The sequence below is a fragment of the Fusarium fujikuroi genome, chromosome FFUJ_chr06 (assembly GCF_900079805.1).
Source record: "Fusarium fujikuroi IMI 58289 draft genome, chromosome FFUJ_chr06".
NCBI classification, from domain to species: domain Eukaryota; kingdom Fungi; phylum Ascomycota; class Sordariomycetes; order Hypocreales; family Nectriaceae; genus Fusarium; species Fusarium fujikuroi.
Window position 1 is genome coordinate 1,477,031 of NC_036627.1, and position 13,746 is coordinate 1,490,776.

The 13,746-nt window shown below is 48.9% G+C and overlaps 4 protein-coding genes; 2 read left to right on the plus strand and 2 right to left on the minus strand.

Annotated features, from left to right (window-relative positions):
- Positions 1 to 578: 578 nt before the first annotated feature.
- On the plus strand, positions 579 to 2,189 carry FFUJ_05805 (related to n-alkane-inducible cytochrome P450; the record flags this gene model as incomplete). XM_023579058.1 has 3 exons in its annotated part: positions 579 to 1,671; positions 1,725 to 1,988; positions 2,038 to 2,189. 3 exons carry the CDS (start codon positions 579 to 581, stop codon positions 2,187 to 2,189), a joined length of 1,509 nt encoding a protein of 502 aa, XP_023431964.1.
- A 1,311-nt stretch (positions 2,190 to 3,500) lies between these two features.
- FFUJ_05806 (related to acriflavine sensitivity control protein ACR-2) lies at positions 3,501 to 5,420 on the minus strand (the record flags this gene model as incomplete). XM_023579059.1 has 3 exons in its annotated part: positions 3,501 to 4,203; positions 4,254 to 4,701; positions 4,766 to 5,420. 3 exons carry the CDS (start codon positions 5,418 to 5,420, stop codon positions 3,501 to 3,503), a joined length of 1,806 nt encoding a protein of 601 aa, XP_023431965.1.
- A 4,658-nt stretch (positions 5,421 to 10,078) lies between these two features.
- On the minus strand, positions 10,079 to 10,642 carry FFUJ_05807 (uncharacterized protein; the record flags this gene model as incomplete). Its single annotated transcript, XM_023579060.1, has 1 exon — positions 10,079 to 10,642. The coding sequence occupies one exon, from the start codon at positions 10,640 to 10,642 to the stop codon at positions 10,079 to 10,081; it is 564 nt and encodes a 187-aa protein (XP_023431966.1).
- Positions 10,643 to 12,238: 1,596 nt separating this feature from the next.
- Positions 12,239 to 13,291, plus strand: FFUJ_05808 (uncharacterized protein; the record flags this gene model as incomplete). XM_023579062.1 has 3 exons in its annotated part: positions 12,239 to 12,779; positions 12,855 to 12,895; positions 12,947 to 13,291. The coding sequence occupies 3 exons, from the start codon at positions 12,239 to 12,241 to the stop codon at positions 13,289 to 13,291; spliced, it is 927 nt and encodes a 308-aa protein (XP_023431967.1).
- Positions 13,292 to 13,746: the final 455 nt, after the last annotated feature.

Consider the following 13,746-nt stretch of genomic DNA (forward strand, 5'->3'; position numbering starts at 1 on the left):
CCACGATTCGGGTTTCTTGTTTCTCCGTCGCACTGCAGGTGGTATTGTTAGTGACAGCGACAGCAGACAGTACACGTCTGTCTGCTGTGGGGGCAGCGTATACTAGGGATCCTGTTCTAAGCCTCGACCTAAATATACGGCTTGATTGGAGAGCCAACAGCTCCAATAAACGCTCATAGAGAGTATATTGTCGTAATGAACAGGCTCCGGGGTTGCTACGGGCTCTGTTTTTGGAATAATGGGATTATATCGTGGCGCCTAGGACTGCACGACGAGGAGCAGTCCAACCAAAACGGTACGATACAATACAATACATTACAAGGCAATACCTGGGAAGTGATCCGCATGGCCAACCTCAATAAAAGGGGGCGTACGCATTGTATGTCCCTTGACTTCTTGTGCTCTAGATCTGGGACATTGATCCAAAAGCTCGGGGATAATTTGAGGGCTTTTACCTGGTTCCTTTGCTGTACTTTACCTCTCAGTTCCCCCTTTGGACGTGGCTGCCCAAGCCTCCTTCCACTTCTATCAATCCGACTCGCACTCCCCTGAGACTATCAACTTCAGCCTCTTTCATCATGTTCAGTCTACTACTGATCACGTTCCTAGAGCAGCACTTGCTTGCCACTATCTTTCTTCTCTTTCTCCCTGTTCCTCTTCGTGTACTTGAGAAATATCTTCGAAGATGGACACTTGCACAAGCTCAGGGCTGTAAAGAAGCTACTAGCAAGGTGGCCGTGAAAGATCCCATTATGGGCTTCGATTTCCTCTACAAGGTCTTCTTTGAAAAGTCCCCTGAACGATATCTCGACAGCACCTGGCAAGCCTTCAAGGAGATGGGTACTACTTACATCGAGAAGAGGTGGTCTTGGCAATGCGTCTACACTTGCGATCCCCAGAACATCAAACAAATCCTTGCCACTGCATATCATGACTTTGATCTTCCCGAGTTTAGAACTTCAGTCATTGGCCATATATTTGGCCAGGGCATCTTCGTTCTGTCAGGCCATCCTTGGAAGCATGCCCGGGCTGTACTGAGACAAAGTTTCAGAAAAGACAATCCCGCTCCCTTTCTAGACACTCTCGAACGAAACTTCCAGTCTTTCCTCCAGCATATCCCTACAGATGGCTCTGAAGTTGATCTCCAGCCTCTTTTCCTGGCTCTTGCCATGGATGTCTCTACGGAATTCCTCATGGGACATTCGACCAATATGCTTATCCAAAATGCAGATCACACTCGGGAACAGCAGTTTGTCGATGACTACATGGTTTGCTCAGAAGAGATCATCCAACAAATGCAGCTTGGTCCACTCCACTCCCTCAAATTCAACTTTGCAGCTAAGAGGGCGAGAAAGAGGGTGTACGAGTATCTCGATGCTTTCATTCAAGAGTCCCTGAACAAGTCCGAGGATGGCTCAGGCAGCAGTTTCCTGAGAGAGATGATGGATGTTGCGAAAGACAGAACGGGGCTCAGTCATCATATCCTACACATCCTGCTTGCAAGTCGGGACACTACATCGGGTCTTCTTGGTAATCTATTCTTCTTCCTGGCCAAGAAGCCTGAGATCTATGCAAAGCTCCGAGATGAGGTTCTAAGTGTTGCTGGTCAAGAGCCCCCTACTGCAAGTCAACTCAAAGACATGACCTACCTAAAATGGTGCGTCAATGAATGTAAGCCCACCCTTCCGCATCTCAGCCCTAAACCGTTTCTCACATCCCAATAGCGCTGAGGCTGCATCCTGTCATTCCCACCAACGCCCGCGTCGCAGTGCGAGACACCACCATCCCCCGGGGCGGCGGCATCGACGGAAAGTCACCAATCTTCGTCTCCAAAGGAACAGCCATGTTCTACAACGTATACGCCATGCATCGTAACGAGGATGTTTTCGGGCTCAAGGCCGAAGAGTTTGCCCCTCAGAGGTGGAAGGATCTGAGGCCTGGCTGGGGATATTTGCCTTTCAACGGCGGTGCTCGCGCGTGTATTGGTCGTAAGTCTTGGGAGAATGTGCGATGGGCAAAACTAACGTGGGATTGTAGAACAGTACGCTCTTCTGGAAACGCATTACGTTGTGGCGAGGATGGCGCAGGCTTATAGTGAGATCGAGTCGAGGGATGATGAGGAGTGGATGGAGTTGTATGCTTTAGCGTTGTGTTCGAAGAATGGATGCCGAGTGGCAGCCAAGAGTTAAAGGTGGTGTGTATGTTGCTGTTTGATTTTTATGTGTTTGATGAAATTTGGGCGAATTTCTGGCAGCTAATGGGGGAAGATTAAAGCCGCTGTTACTATGATGGCGCTATAATATGGGATGGGAACCAAGTAACGGGTCAATGCACTGGCGTAAACGATGCGAGATACCAGAGGGAAGTAAATGCTATATTCTATAGGGATATGTTTACGGACATGAGTCTTTCACAAATAAATCCAGAGCTTTAGACTATCTAGATATGGGTCATGGTAGACCCAGTGTCGAACTTGATATCTTATTACTCACCCCTCTGTCCTTCACCTGTGATGCCTCTACCACCTGCACATAGATACTGGGTATTCGGCCATTGGAGAGCATTCGTAGATGTTTTGTTCGGACTTTTGGCCTCGAATCACCCAGAAGCACATTCTGCTCGACTAAGCCTCGCCATTCTACAGCAATAAGACATGACGGACAAGACTCTCCTCGTCTTTGATGAAGGACGGTTGAAAAGTCCTCCGGCCTATTACCTCGTATCGTTCAATGTCCAATCTCCGGCACAAACATGTCATTTCAACAATTCCAATAACCTTAAACTTCATATTAAACCCTCGTGCCATTACCAACGGGAACCGGAAGCCATCCGACGTCTGCCCGTCTGCGCAACAATGTGACTTCCCGAAACTACAAGGCGTGCCCCCAGCAAAAAACCACCTGGCACAGTTGTTTCAGCCCATCTCTCCGGGGCACATGTTCTCCGAAAGCCGTCAGTCAGGGGTAATCAAAGTGGAGACTGTGCAACATACTCGGTCGAGGGGCGTGTACAACCTCAAGCTGACCGTGGTTACTAAGCCCTAGAGTTCCGAAAATAGGCGTCTTGCAATGCGAGGGGTTGGATAGAGCTTGGTGGGCTGAAAAAAGAAATTGGGGGATTGGCAGGAAAGGTGCTGTCAAAAGAGCTTGAGTAAGGGGCTGGTAGACATGAACATCACTTTGTCAGTGAGAACAGTCGCAAAGGAATCATGTTCTTTTGGAAGCGTACGCCAATACAATGGCAGAGTTGTGAATCATAGATCATAGCGCCGTAGATAATCGTCAAGTGCCCAGTTTGCTGAGCCCCATACCAAATATACTCCTGGATCCTAAGCCACGCCTGTTGGCGTCCACCTTGGTATACCCAGTTGAAACCCCCAATGAACGCCAGACCCAGATCGGGGGAAAACGTCAAATGCGTGTCAAACACTAGAGAACAGGGGTTTCCAGTGGCTTTCCTCGAGTTCTGACCAAACTGTGCTGTTGACGAATGCCCTGTCTTCAAACAATCAAAAAGTCCATATGTAGATCTCTCAACGTCTGCACCCAGCTTGTCATCGGCATCCCCTCAGCCTGAACGCTCCATAACATCTGCAGGGCATCTCTCGCTGCATATAAGAAACCCCAAGGTGACTCAAGCATAAGCTTCTTGATTTGAACCGTAACCCAGTCCTTCATCTCCGGCGTCCTAGCACACGCACCAAACACAAACGTAACCCACGTCGTAGCCTTGAAGTTCGTATCGTCGTCGGGAATAATGCTCAGCACCTGATGAAGTTCGGCAAATATCGTGTCTGCGAGATCTTCACCAACCCAAGCTCCCACGGCGGGTATCGCATGGAGGATGTAGAGACAGATGGCGAGCCGATGGGACGTTGCTACCCTAAATCGACTTAACACTGGGTCTTGCTCGGTAGAGGGGATGGTGCTGAGGTCGATATCTTGGGCCCACGGTATAACGTCGAAGTTCCTAGCACGGTCGAGTAATGCTGTTCCAGCGGCAGTGACCATATCAGCCGAGACCACATCGTCCGGTTTTGTGTTGGAAAGTCGAGCTGCTATTAGCATAATTTCGAGGAGTTGCGGCGGGCAACAGTAATAGCTATTCGTGGTTTTGCCGAGTATCTGTAGCGCTTGGCACGATTCAAAATATGAGTGTGAGCCTGAATCTGTTGGTCGAAACGTTGACTCCAGAATGTAATATCTGGCAAATATTAGCAATAGGAGGTGGTGGCGGGTATCAAGATCACGCACATGAAGCAGTCAGATACGATGTAGTCCCTCAAGCTCTCATCCACATCAGAAACAGGCCCAAGCAACTTCATGATCTTCCCAGCGCCATCAAAGTGAGCCTTCCAGTTATGTTTACCAGACTCTATCAGCTCTACGTTGATCAGGAAGAGAATCGCTGCCAGGACAATGTCACCCCCAATAGACTCAATACTCTGCAGCGCAGACGGCAGCATGCGCAATACCTGATGCTTAGCCTCGAGGGCATCCATGAGCAGATTTCTCGGGCCAAGACCTCTTTCTAGCGAGTCCGAGGACAGCCACGGGCGAGAGCGGTTGTACATGTGCGTTGCCGAGGCGGCGATGATGACCTGGCGTAGCAGAGGGTGGGCCTGAGTGAATTTGAGTAGATTTCGAAAGGGGTTGTCGGGCACGTCGTAGGCTACAAAATCTCGACTGAGCCGCGCATCAACTGTTCATGCTTGTCAGCCATGTCTCTCTTGTTTCTCTAACCAATGAAGTCTCGGGAAGCTTACAATAAGCGAGATACTGTCTGTGGTTGCTCGTAATGTCTTGGTACAAGGGATCGACGAGCACCCACGGAGTCGACGTTCCCGATGCCAGGGGATGGTTCTGGTTGTGGATGGTGGTACAGACGAGTTGTGTGTCACCACTCGCTAGGGGGGTCGCAGCATCATCTTCATCGTCGTTCTCATCGTCGACATTGTTATCGATGTCATTGAACAAGTCTATTTCCGATCCAGACTCGGCTTCTGACGTTTCTGTGACCTCCTCGACTTGAGAAAGGCTCGGGGCAATAAAGGCGGGTGAAGATGAAGGAACGGATGGCGAAGCGACGGATGAGGCGGAGGAAGAAGATGCAGGCGAATTTGAGGGGAGGGAAGAAACAGAAGATAGGGACGCTCTTGAGCGGGCAGTAGAAGGACGTGCCGGGGAGTACAAGGCAGCGCTGGACTGCTGACCAGCGAGTCTTCCCCTTGAAGCAACAGCACCCGTCCACTGAAAGATCTGAGAATATCCCAGGCAATCAACACCTTTTGCGTCGCACTTTGCGCAATGGGGGAGTTGACGATCACAGCGAAGTCTTCGACGTCGACAGTTATGACAAGGCTTGTCGGCAACAGGTCCAGAAGGTACTTTTTTCCCCTTCTTTTTACTTCCTGGAGCCATGGGGTACTCCACGTATATACGTAGGGAAAAAGAAAGTCAGTCAGTCAGTCAACAGTGCAGGTAGGAATGAAAGGCCAGGACAAGGGTTCAGCCGATCAACGTATAAGAGTGAGGCAGACTTCCGCTTCTGGGAGTGCGGCGTAGAAGCAAGAGCCACAATTACAGATCAAGGTTAAATCGAATGATGATTGCAGGCAATTGCGTTCTGTAGTAGGCAATATTTGGAAACGATATCTTATTGTACAGTCCAAGTTTCTACCTCTTGCTCAACGATCCTCGCGTCTCACCTATGGCCGGACCCGGGCGGGGATTGGGACTAGACCGGATATGGCAGTTATTTTGCAACTTTTCAACCCTCTCCCCAACTCGTCAGTCACCATCTCTTGACACTGCCGCATGCCGGTAGTCTCATGAGATCTAGAATACTACCTGCTAATCTAGAAAACCAGATAAGACAAGATCTGGTCATGGCCTGACAAGGCGGAAGTTACCTTTTTCGATGGATCATTCCCACTGCTCGGAAATAACCGCCACTTGATGGCCAACTGCAATCAACTGGTGACAAAGACTATTTATTCCCGGATAACCTCACGTAAAAGTTTCGTTGAGTTTTGCGCGTTAAGTCATTCGGCTCGGCCAACTTGCAATGAAAACAGGTTACGCTGGCTCTCGCAGTAAGGGGTTATCCAGTTGCCCGATAGCAACTGCTGAAGTCCTTTCCTCTGTTCTCACAAAGTCCAATGGTTCGTTGTCACATGTAAGTTGATGCCATGTCGAGAAGGGACGGAACTCCATCGAATGTAACGTTGGAGCGAAAACTCGGGTTCTTCGATATACCCCTATTCGTAATTTGCAGCTCGGTGCTTGGCAATTCTCGGTCGATTTCTTCAGTCTCGTAGTGTGATCGTGATGGCATCAACGACCAGTGTCTAGGTGCTCGGGACAAAGGGTTCTTGACTCGCTCGGTTCGTTGTCTGCGGTTTTCGAATATCTTCTGTGTCTCGGATCATACGACGGGGGAATGTTTGCGACGAGGTTAGGTGGCTCTTGAACATGTAGGCTATCAGCAGAGAAGAAGGTAAGAAGGGCATCATTGACTTGCACACTGGTGTCGCCTCGATCGTCCAGTTGCGTGAAGAGAACGAGGCGCGAACACACCTTCGGGTCAGGGCTGTTCAAAATTCCTCAAAGAATGTCGGCCATGTTCACCGACAGTGAAAGTGGCTGTTCTTTACATTGTCATTCGATAAGAAACTGCGTCGTTGTGCTGTTCGGTCCGAAGATATTGAGCAGTGTCAGTGCAATGGGCCAGAATTATTTTCCCACGCAATGATGCAGCATGGACACTCGCAAATACCAAAGCAACCAGCCTTCCCAGATTCTTGCCCGTCCGAACCTGTAATATGCATCCTTCAAAATACACAGTCCAGTCAATTTTGAAGGGCCAGCACGACTGAGTGTCAAAAACCAAGGGTAGTGCTCTTCCGGGTTCTACCCACACTACCATTACAGCAAAACAGAGTACGTCACGGTACGCCTCGCAGTCCCAGTCCACGCTCACTTTGGTAACCACATAGTGCTTTCCACTGCAGGAACCAAGCGCAAGCACCGCTGTCCATTGTGAGGCTAGGAAATATGTATATCGCCTGGCCACTCCCGCCCAGGACTTGCACGAAATTCAGTACGTCCACAGCCTCGGCCCTGGCTGCAAAAGCACAAGAACGAACCGAAGACCCTCTGTACCTTCTGTTGCGTCCTGGGCTGGCTGGCGCACATGACGCAAGGCCCCTGGCCCCTGAATATCCCACTAGGTAGTCATGTTGACCAAGGTAGCAGCGCTCCAAATAAATCGACACAGCTTCTTACTCTTCACCAGCAAATCTCAAGCGTCAAGACGTGCTCCTTCCTCCTCTTCCTCCTTTTCCGCGACTATAAACCCCCCCCCTTGTTTTCCTTGACGCTCCTTTTTCATCATCGTCTTCCTCACGCACGAACATCACGAAGCATGAAGCCCTTCAGCATCTCCGGTCAGCCAGTGGTTCAGCATGCGGTGTCAAGAAGTAATTCAAGTCATTCGAAGCAGTTCCCTCTGGCTCACTATTCATGCGATCGAAGTTCGCAGGGTATCCGACCCTCCAACCAATCTCCATACGATGCTTCGAGTTCCCCTTGAGTTACAGCCTCCCAGCTAATAGTTCTTCATGCAAGCAAAGTTCCCTGAGCGTCTTGCGTTGTCGGACCTCAAATTGTGCTCTCCGTGGTAAGACACATTGACTCCTGAGTCTATCCACCAAGTCTGTGGCTGTAACGCCAAGGAGTTGGTGAGGCCATCTCCTGGCTCTACAACTTCATCCATGAGCCAGATCAAACACAAAGATCATGTATTGTGACCGCCATCGTAGCAGCGTCGACTAGGGTGTCCTAGTTGTAGTCACCGCCACAACGCCGATCACCTACAATCGACTTGAAGGTTGGTTTAAACCTTGGCAGCTAAGACTTCTAGATATCAGTGAAGTTTACCGCCAGCAAAGCTAACGGCAGTAATGACTATAGGAAGCAACCAGACGTATTAACCTTGCTTTCCGCCGCCAGCGCTCAAGCATGACTACGATGCCACCCTTCGACCGCACTCCCGCCCAATACCTCCTGAAACCACATCCGTTACTGGATGGAGAGATCTATACCATCTCGAAGCACCGAGCCGTTACCATTGACGTAGAGCTTGCTTCTTGTCCCTCGTTATTCGTTGTCCCGTAAGCGCTGCCCACGAACCCCTGAATTCACGAACCGCGGCGGGCGGGTCTACAAAGCCTCGAGGCAAGCTTGAGACGTCGTATACACTCTATTCAACTCAATATTCTCCATTGCTGCCCAAGTACTCGGCGCCGCCTGCAAAATTGCCGTAGGTGTGCACCAGAACCCCTGAAGCACCAAACCGCGACGGACTGACTGACAAGATCTACAGGCAATCTCGTTACTCCATTCAACCTCCAATCGATCTAATTTCCGCCGAAGCAGATGAGAGCGCCCCACCGCCACCGCGTTGGAAGCTAAATATACGGTTTTGTGAGAGCCTCTGAAGCGCCCAACGTCAGCGGTCTGAATTGCTGGGAGTTGCAGGACATAAGACCAGCGCTCCGTACCACCATCAGTCTATTCAGCATCTCTTGTACAGTATACTTGTGCTCGACCGCTGCCCCATTGAAAGGTGGCTTCAGTTTCTTCGATCTCCAGCCTCCTAGTTTACTCTCTGGTACACCCCGAACAATGGAAGATCTACCAGCGCCTCAACTCGATCGTGTCCATCAGTGTTTGTGCGATTATCACCAAGCTTACCAAGCAAGACCCTGGGAAGACACCCCAGAAGCTAGTCCTGACTAATCAAACAACAGGGTGCAAAGACACATTCGGGGCCACAGGCACCCCAAACCGACCTTGCTTCACGATTGCCACCCAGATGCACGTAAACGACATACCTCTAGGCTCCAAGATCTACTCCTGATGGTAGCCTCGAGACTGGTCGAGTCACAGGACATCAAGAAAAGCTCGAAACCCTAATCGCCCCAGTCAAGTTAAACTTTACGAACTGTTGCACGAGGCTGCTACAACAACGAATTACCGGGATGCGAGTCGCCCAATCTGGCATGCCAACGACAGAAGCTTATGTTACCGTTGCGAAACCTTGTAGTTCCTGGGAACACCGTGACAGCAATATACTTCGCGCTCACACCACGAAAGGGGCTTACACGACCAACTCGCCACAACGGTGGGAACCATTGGTTATGAAGGACAAGGAAGATTCAATAAATGAGTATTTTTAATCTTCACTCTGGATATGCTTAAAACCAAGAACCAACATACTTTGCATATTGTGGAAAGTTTACAGACGACACTCTTGACTCACCGATGAGGATGTCTTGCGCCTTGCCACTGGCCAAGTCTTCGGCCTCTGCACTACTTGAGCTTCGATGAGAACTACTATTACAATCCTTGAGTTTTTCACTGTAGCATTATGAGTCACATCAGTTGGTACAACGAGGGTATCTCTGCCCCGGAGGCTGGCACACTATAGCAAAGTGTCTTTGTTACCAGTGTGGAATTACCAGCGAACAGAAGCGCTGAGCAGCCAGCCATCATGGTCAAGTAGAAGCAGAACAGTCACAAACAAGAATGCACTTCAAGTGTAAATACAAGTTCAGTGTATTAGCTTTGATGCCCTTCATTGCATTTCTCATGTCCTGATGAATAGTCCGTAAATAGTAATCCGTAATGCGTAGTCGTACCAGTGCCGTAGCGATAAAAACTTCTGGTAGCGTTGTTCCCCGGAGATAAAACCACAAATAAACAAATAGCAACTCCAAAATAACCCCGATCCCTTCATGTCATTAAAATCCATGGGTCTATCATCAGACGCCTATGGTATAAATTATGAAGTCCATTGTCGTACTCCCTGTTCGATATGCTCCCATAATGTTCGTTCTCAACAGATCTCCGCGAGTGTGGTCCCTGGATGGAATAAGTATGAAACAGAGGCAACAGACACGATGAAACTTACTTCAAGCTGGATATCTTTGGGCGGACAGATTCCTAGTGGGCTCTGGGCCACAGATAAATCGTCGTCTGTGTAGATATCTTGAAGTACAGGTGGAATAGAGTCCTTAGGCAAGTGTTGTTCCCCAAAGAGGCTCGTTTCCATTAGAAATGAGCAACGCTTCTTGGCTGTAGCGTTTGAGCTTGTCCAGGCCATCTTCCATCTCGCGGCCACGTCGGGCCACTTGGAAGGTGAACCACTTCTCTTGGAGGTCCAAGTGGTACTTCAGCGCGATTGCAGCATGCTTGAAGGGCTTCGACATGCCAGTATCCTTGATCGCAGCGTACTCCCGCTGCTTCATGACACTAAGGCCTTCTTCTCTTTCATTGTAATATCGCTTTACTATGTGGTTCATGGATTCCACGATGTTCGTTGCAATGTCGATGGTCGATTGGACTTGACCCTGGGAAAGGGTTTTGTCCCTCCCCATCTCCCCCAAGCGCTCACGGCTTTCTTTCATCTTAGCCACAACTTCTTTGACGGCTTTCTCCATGTCAATGCGATTGTTGTATTTAGTTGGGATGAGGATAATCTGCTCGGGGTGCTCGAGGTCAAACCGAAGAGTGTTGTTCGTGTTGAACATCTCCTTGGTCAGGGGGTAGTGGTGATTCATGTGCAAGATACGACGCATCTTGAAGGTAAGAAGATGTAACGTCTGGAGTAGTAGTGTAGGATAGAAACAAAACACTCTGCCGAGTGAAGAAATGTGAAAATGATAGAGTTTGGTTTGTTCTTGTGTATGTTTGTTATTGCATGCGGAGTGAGTAGCTGAGGCGGAAGAAAAGATGGTTGAAGAGGGAAGAAAAAATGCGGAAGAGGAATCAAGAACTGCGGCCTTTATAGACGAAGAACACAGACTTTAGTAGTTTGACAAGATTTGAGATCGCCAAAGGAAAAGCTTACGAAGTCTCTTGATGTGCTCACAGAGGAACCATTTGCTGTGTTTTGGAAGTTATTTTGGAGTGGGGAGGGGTAAATTTCTCTGGACTTGTTTCCAGGCACCCGCCGCCCTGCATATGGCATAAGCTCTATTGCTCGAACCATGGTAATGATTTTGCCTGGCAGTGCAAGTGCTTCAGCAGTGCAATGCTTGTGTGCCGAGTAGGGCAGCTGATGTCTGCCACAAAGAGGGAACTCGAACGAAAATGCTGATGCAAGTGACGTATATTTTCGGTCTCTTGTCTGAGCAGGGACAGAAGAAGATATTTTATGTAAATGAAGAAGATATCTTGATATGTCCCTACGTGCAGCCAAGAGTGGCACTCCCTTTTATACCCCGGGACTCAACGCCCAACCCCACGATCTACAATATCCTTGCACCACTTGTGGCACTATATGAATACCAAATAGGTAGCCAATATTTATATAACATGATCGAGTGCAAAGCATGATTGGAGATGTAGGAAGCTGACATGGTATGTTTCTGATATATCAGGTCATGCAGCTCTTGGCACGATCCATGCCCAATTCTGCCGGTTTAAAGGGTCCTCATGTGGATCGAAGCATCTTAAAATCAGTAAATCACGGTGCATAGTTTATGATCTTTAGGATGAGTCTTAGGTAAATTCATAAAACATTTGAGCAGGTTATGGCGGCCCGGCCGAGCAATTATGACTCTGATGCCGCTTGGAGGGGCCCGTCGATTCGGTGACGCCTCGCAACACCAACAGAGCCGCAACTGGGGCACAGGAAGCCCACTCGAGCACATCAGAGAATATTGCATGAGGGAAAAGCGCAACCGAATTCGAGGCATCAAAGGAAATTCCACCACGACCAATCTCTGATCTTCTCATCCGTTGAGTGCAAAATACCACAACTTTGTGACTCGGCAATATACTATCCTCACCTTCTGTTACCTCTCTCTCTCTCACACACACACATGAACTTCTTCTTCATCTCTTTTTCTCATAGACTTGGACGATTTCCTTTTATCTCTTCTTCAACTTTTTCAACTTTTTCAACTTTTTCTCGTCACTCATCAAACGCTTCGTAGCCTTTAGGATCCTCATCCATCGACGGTTACACTGAATCACTCCCGCCCTCTTGACTTCCAGGTGTAAATTCCAGGTATAAATTCCACAATTCTTTCCTTTCTGTTATTCTCTCTTTTCTTCTTACATCCTCATCATCTCATTACATCTCATACATCAGTCGCATCAATCATCCATTGCCTCATCCAATACTGACACTGATCAGTCAACTACCTCCTACCAACATTACCACAAACATGTCGTCCGAGACAGAGGGAGCGGACAACGGGACTGGTAAGGTCGACACTGCCCCAGCCAGAAAGCCAAGGCCCTCCAAGCCCCTAATCCCCAAGGACGACGTCGAAGCTATTCAGAAAAGACACGACGAGGCAATCGCTTGTATTCACCCTGACACCAAGAAGCATCCGTCTATGTATCAGCGCGTCGTAGAGTTGATCAAGAAGTGCAATGTTCGCCGTGGTTGGGCCGACACTCAGTTCTACAAGGACTTTACAGCCTGGTGTCGCGTCTCTGGACTTGATGCTAAGCCTGATCATGAGGTCTTGCTTGCCACACTTGCGGTTCATGAATCCCTGGGCGGCAACAACTTCAAGTTCGCCCAAGAAATCAGAAATCGTGGCCTCGAGCAATGGCTAGAGCAAGAGCTCAAGAAACATCGACCTTTCGTATCAACACCTACTCCAGCTGAGCCAGAGACGCCTCCAATCAAAACTGAACCTGGGACTAGGAGCCAAGGACCAGAGCGGGGACAGGCCGATTCTTCTCGCAGGAACAACAGTATTCTACCATAGATTGAAACTAATTCTGGCGGTCCTATTCGTGCTATGAAACGAACTGCTCCCGACCACCCAGGCCAACCTGCGAACAAGCGTGCAAGCGCTCAGGAAGATCAGGTAAGTTTCACTGCCAAAGTCTACCGACTCGCAGAACTTCAAGCCTCGCAGCAAAGAATTGTCCTCCGAGACGCAGGGACGCAGACCGACAACGACATCTCTATGGGGAGAATCTCGGAGCCAATGCTTGAGGCGACCAAAGCCATGAAGGAGAACAATGAGAAGCAGGACGAACAAATCCGAACGTTGATGGAACACAATCGATTGCTCGCTGATCTTCTTGAGAGAGTTCAAGCTTCCCAGCTGAGGGCTGCGGAAAGTATTCCCCGACAGCACTATCAAGGTCAGCCCCAGGAGATCATTCCGCTGCAAGCTGTCAATCATCAGCCGCCTACGTACTACTACGAACGCTCTCGAGTGTCCGGCAACAGTGGCCAGATCTTCAGGTTCGACTAAACACTGGATTCGAGGGAAAGGAAACGAAAGGATGGGGTATCATTGGGATGAACTTTTATTAGCGGGATGGAACGTTTCGTTATGGAGATGATGGATTTAGATTTTGCTCGAGGATGGATGAACTTTTGGCATTGGAGTTCAGGTATTAGGATTGGGTTGGTAAGACGGGCCACTACGAACCATACACTTTATTTCCTGGCGTTAATAACATGGCCGTTAAGTAAACGGAATGAACAATTGCTAAATACCAAATTGAATTAATTTGCTTTACCTGCTATGAGTAATACTGATTATTGATAACTATGAAGTCTCTTGGACATTCTAGCAATAGCCTCACCGGACACTCGGAGACGAAATCAACCACTGACATGTCAATCAGCCTCCACGTGTAAGACGGAACCAACAACAAGAACGATGAAGCCACGACGAATAAACTTTTACATAAAGCAGTAGAA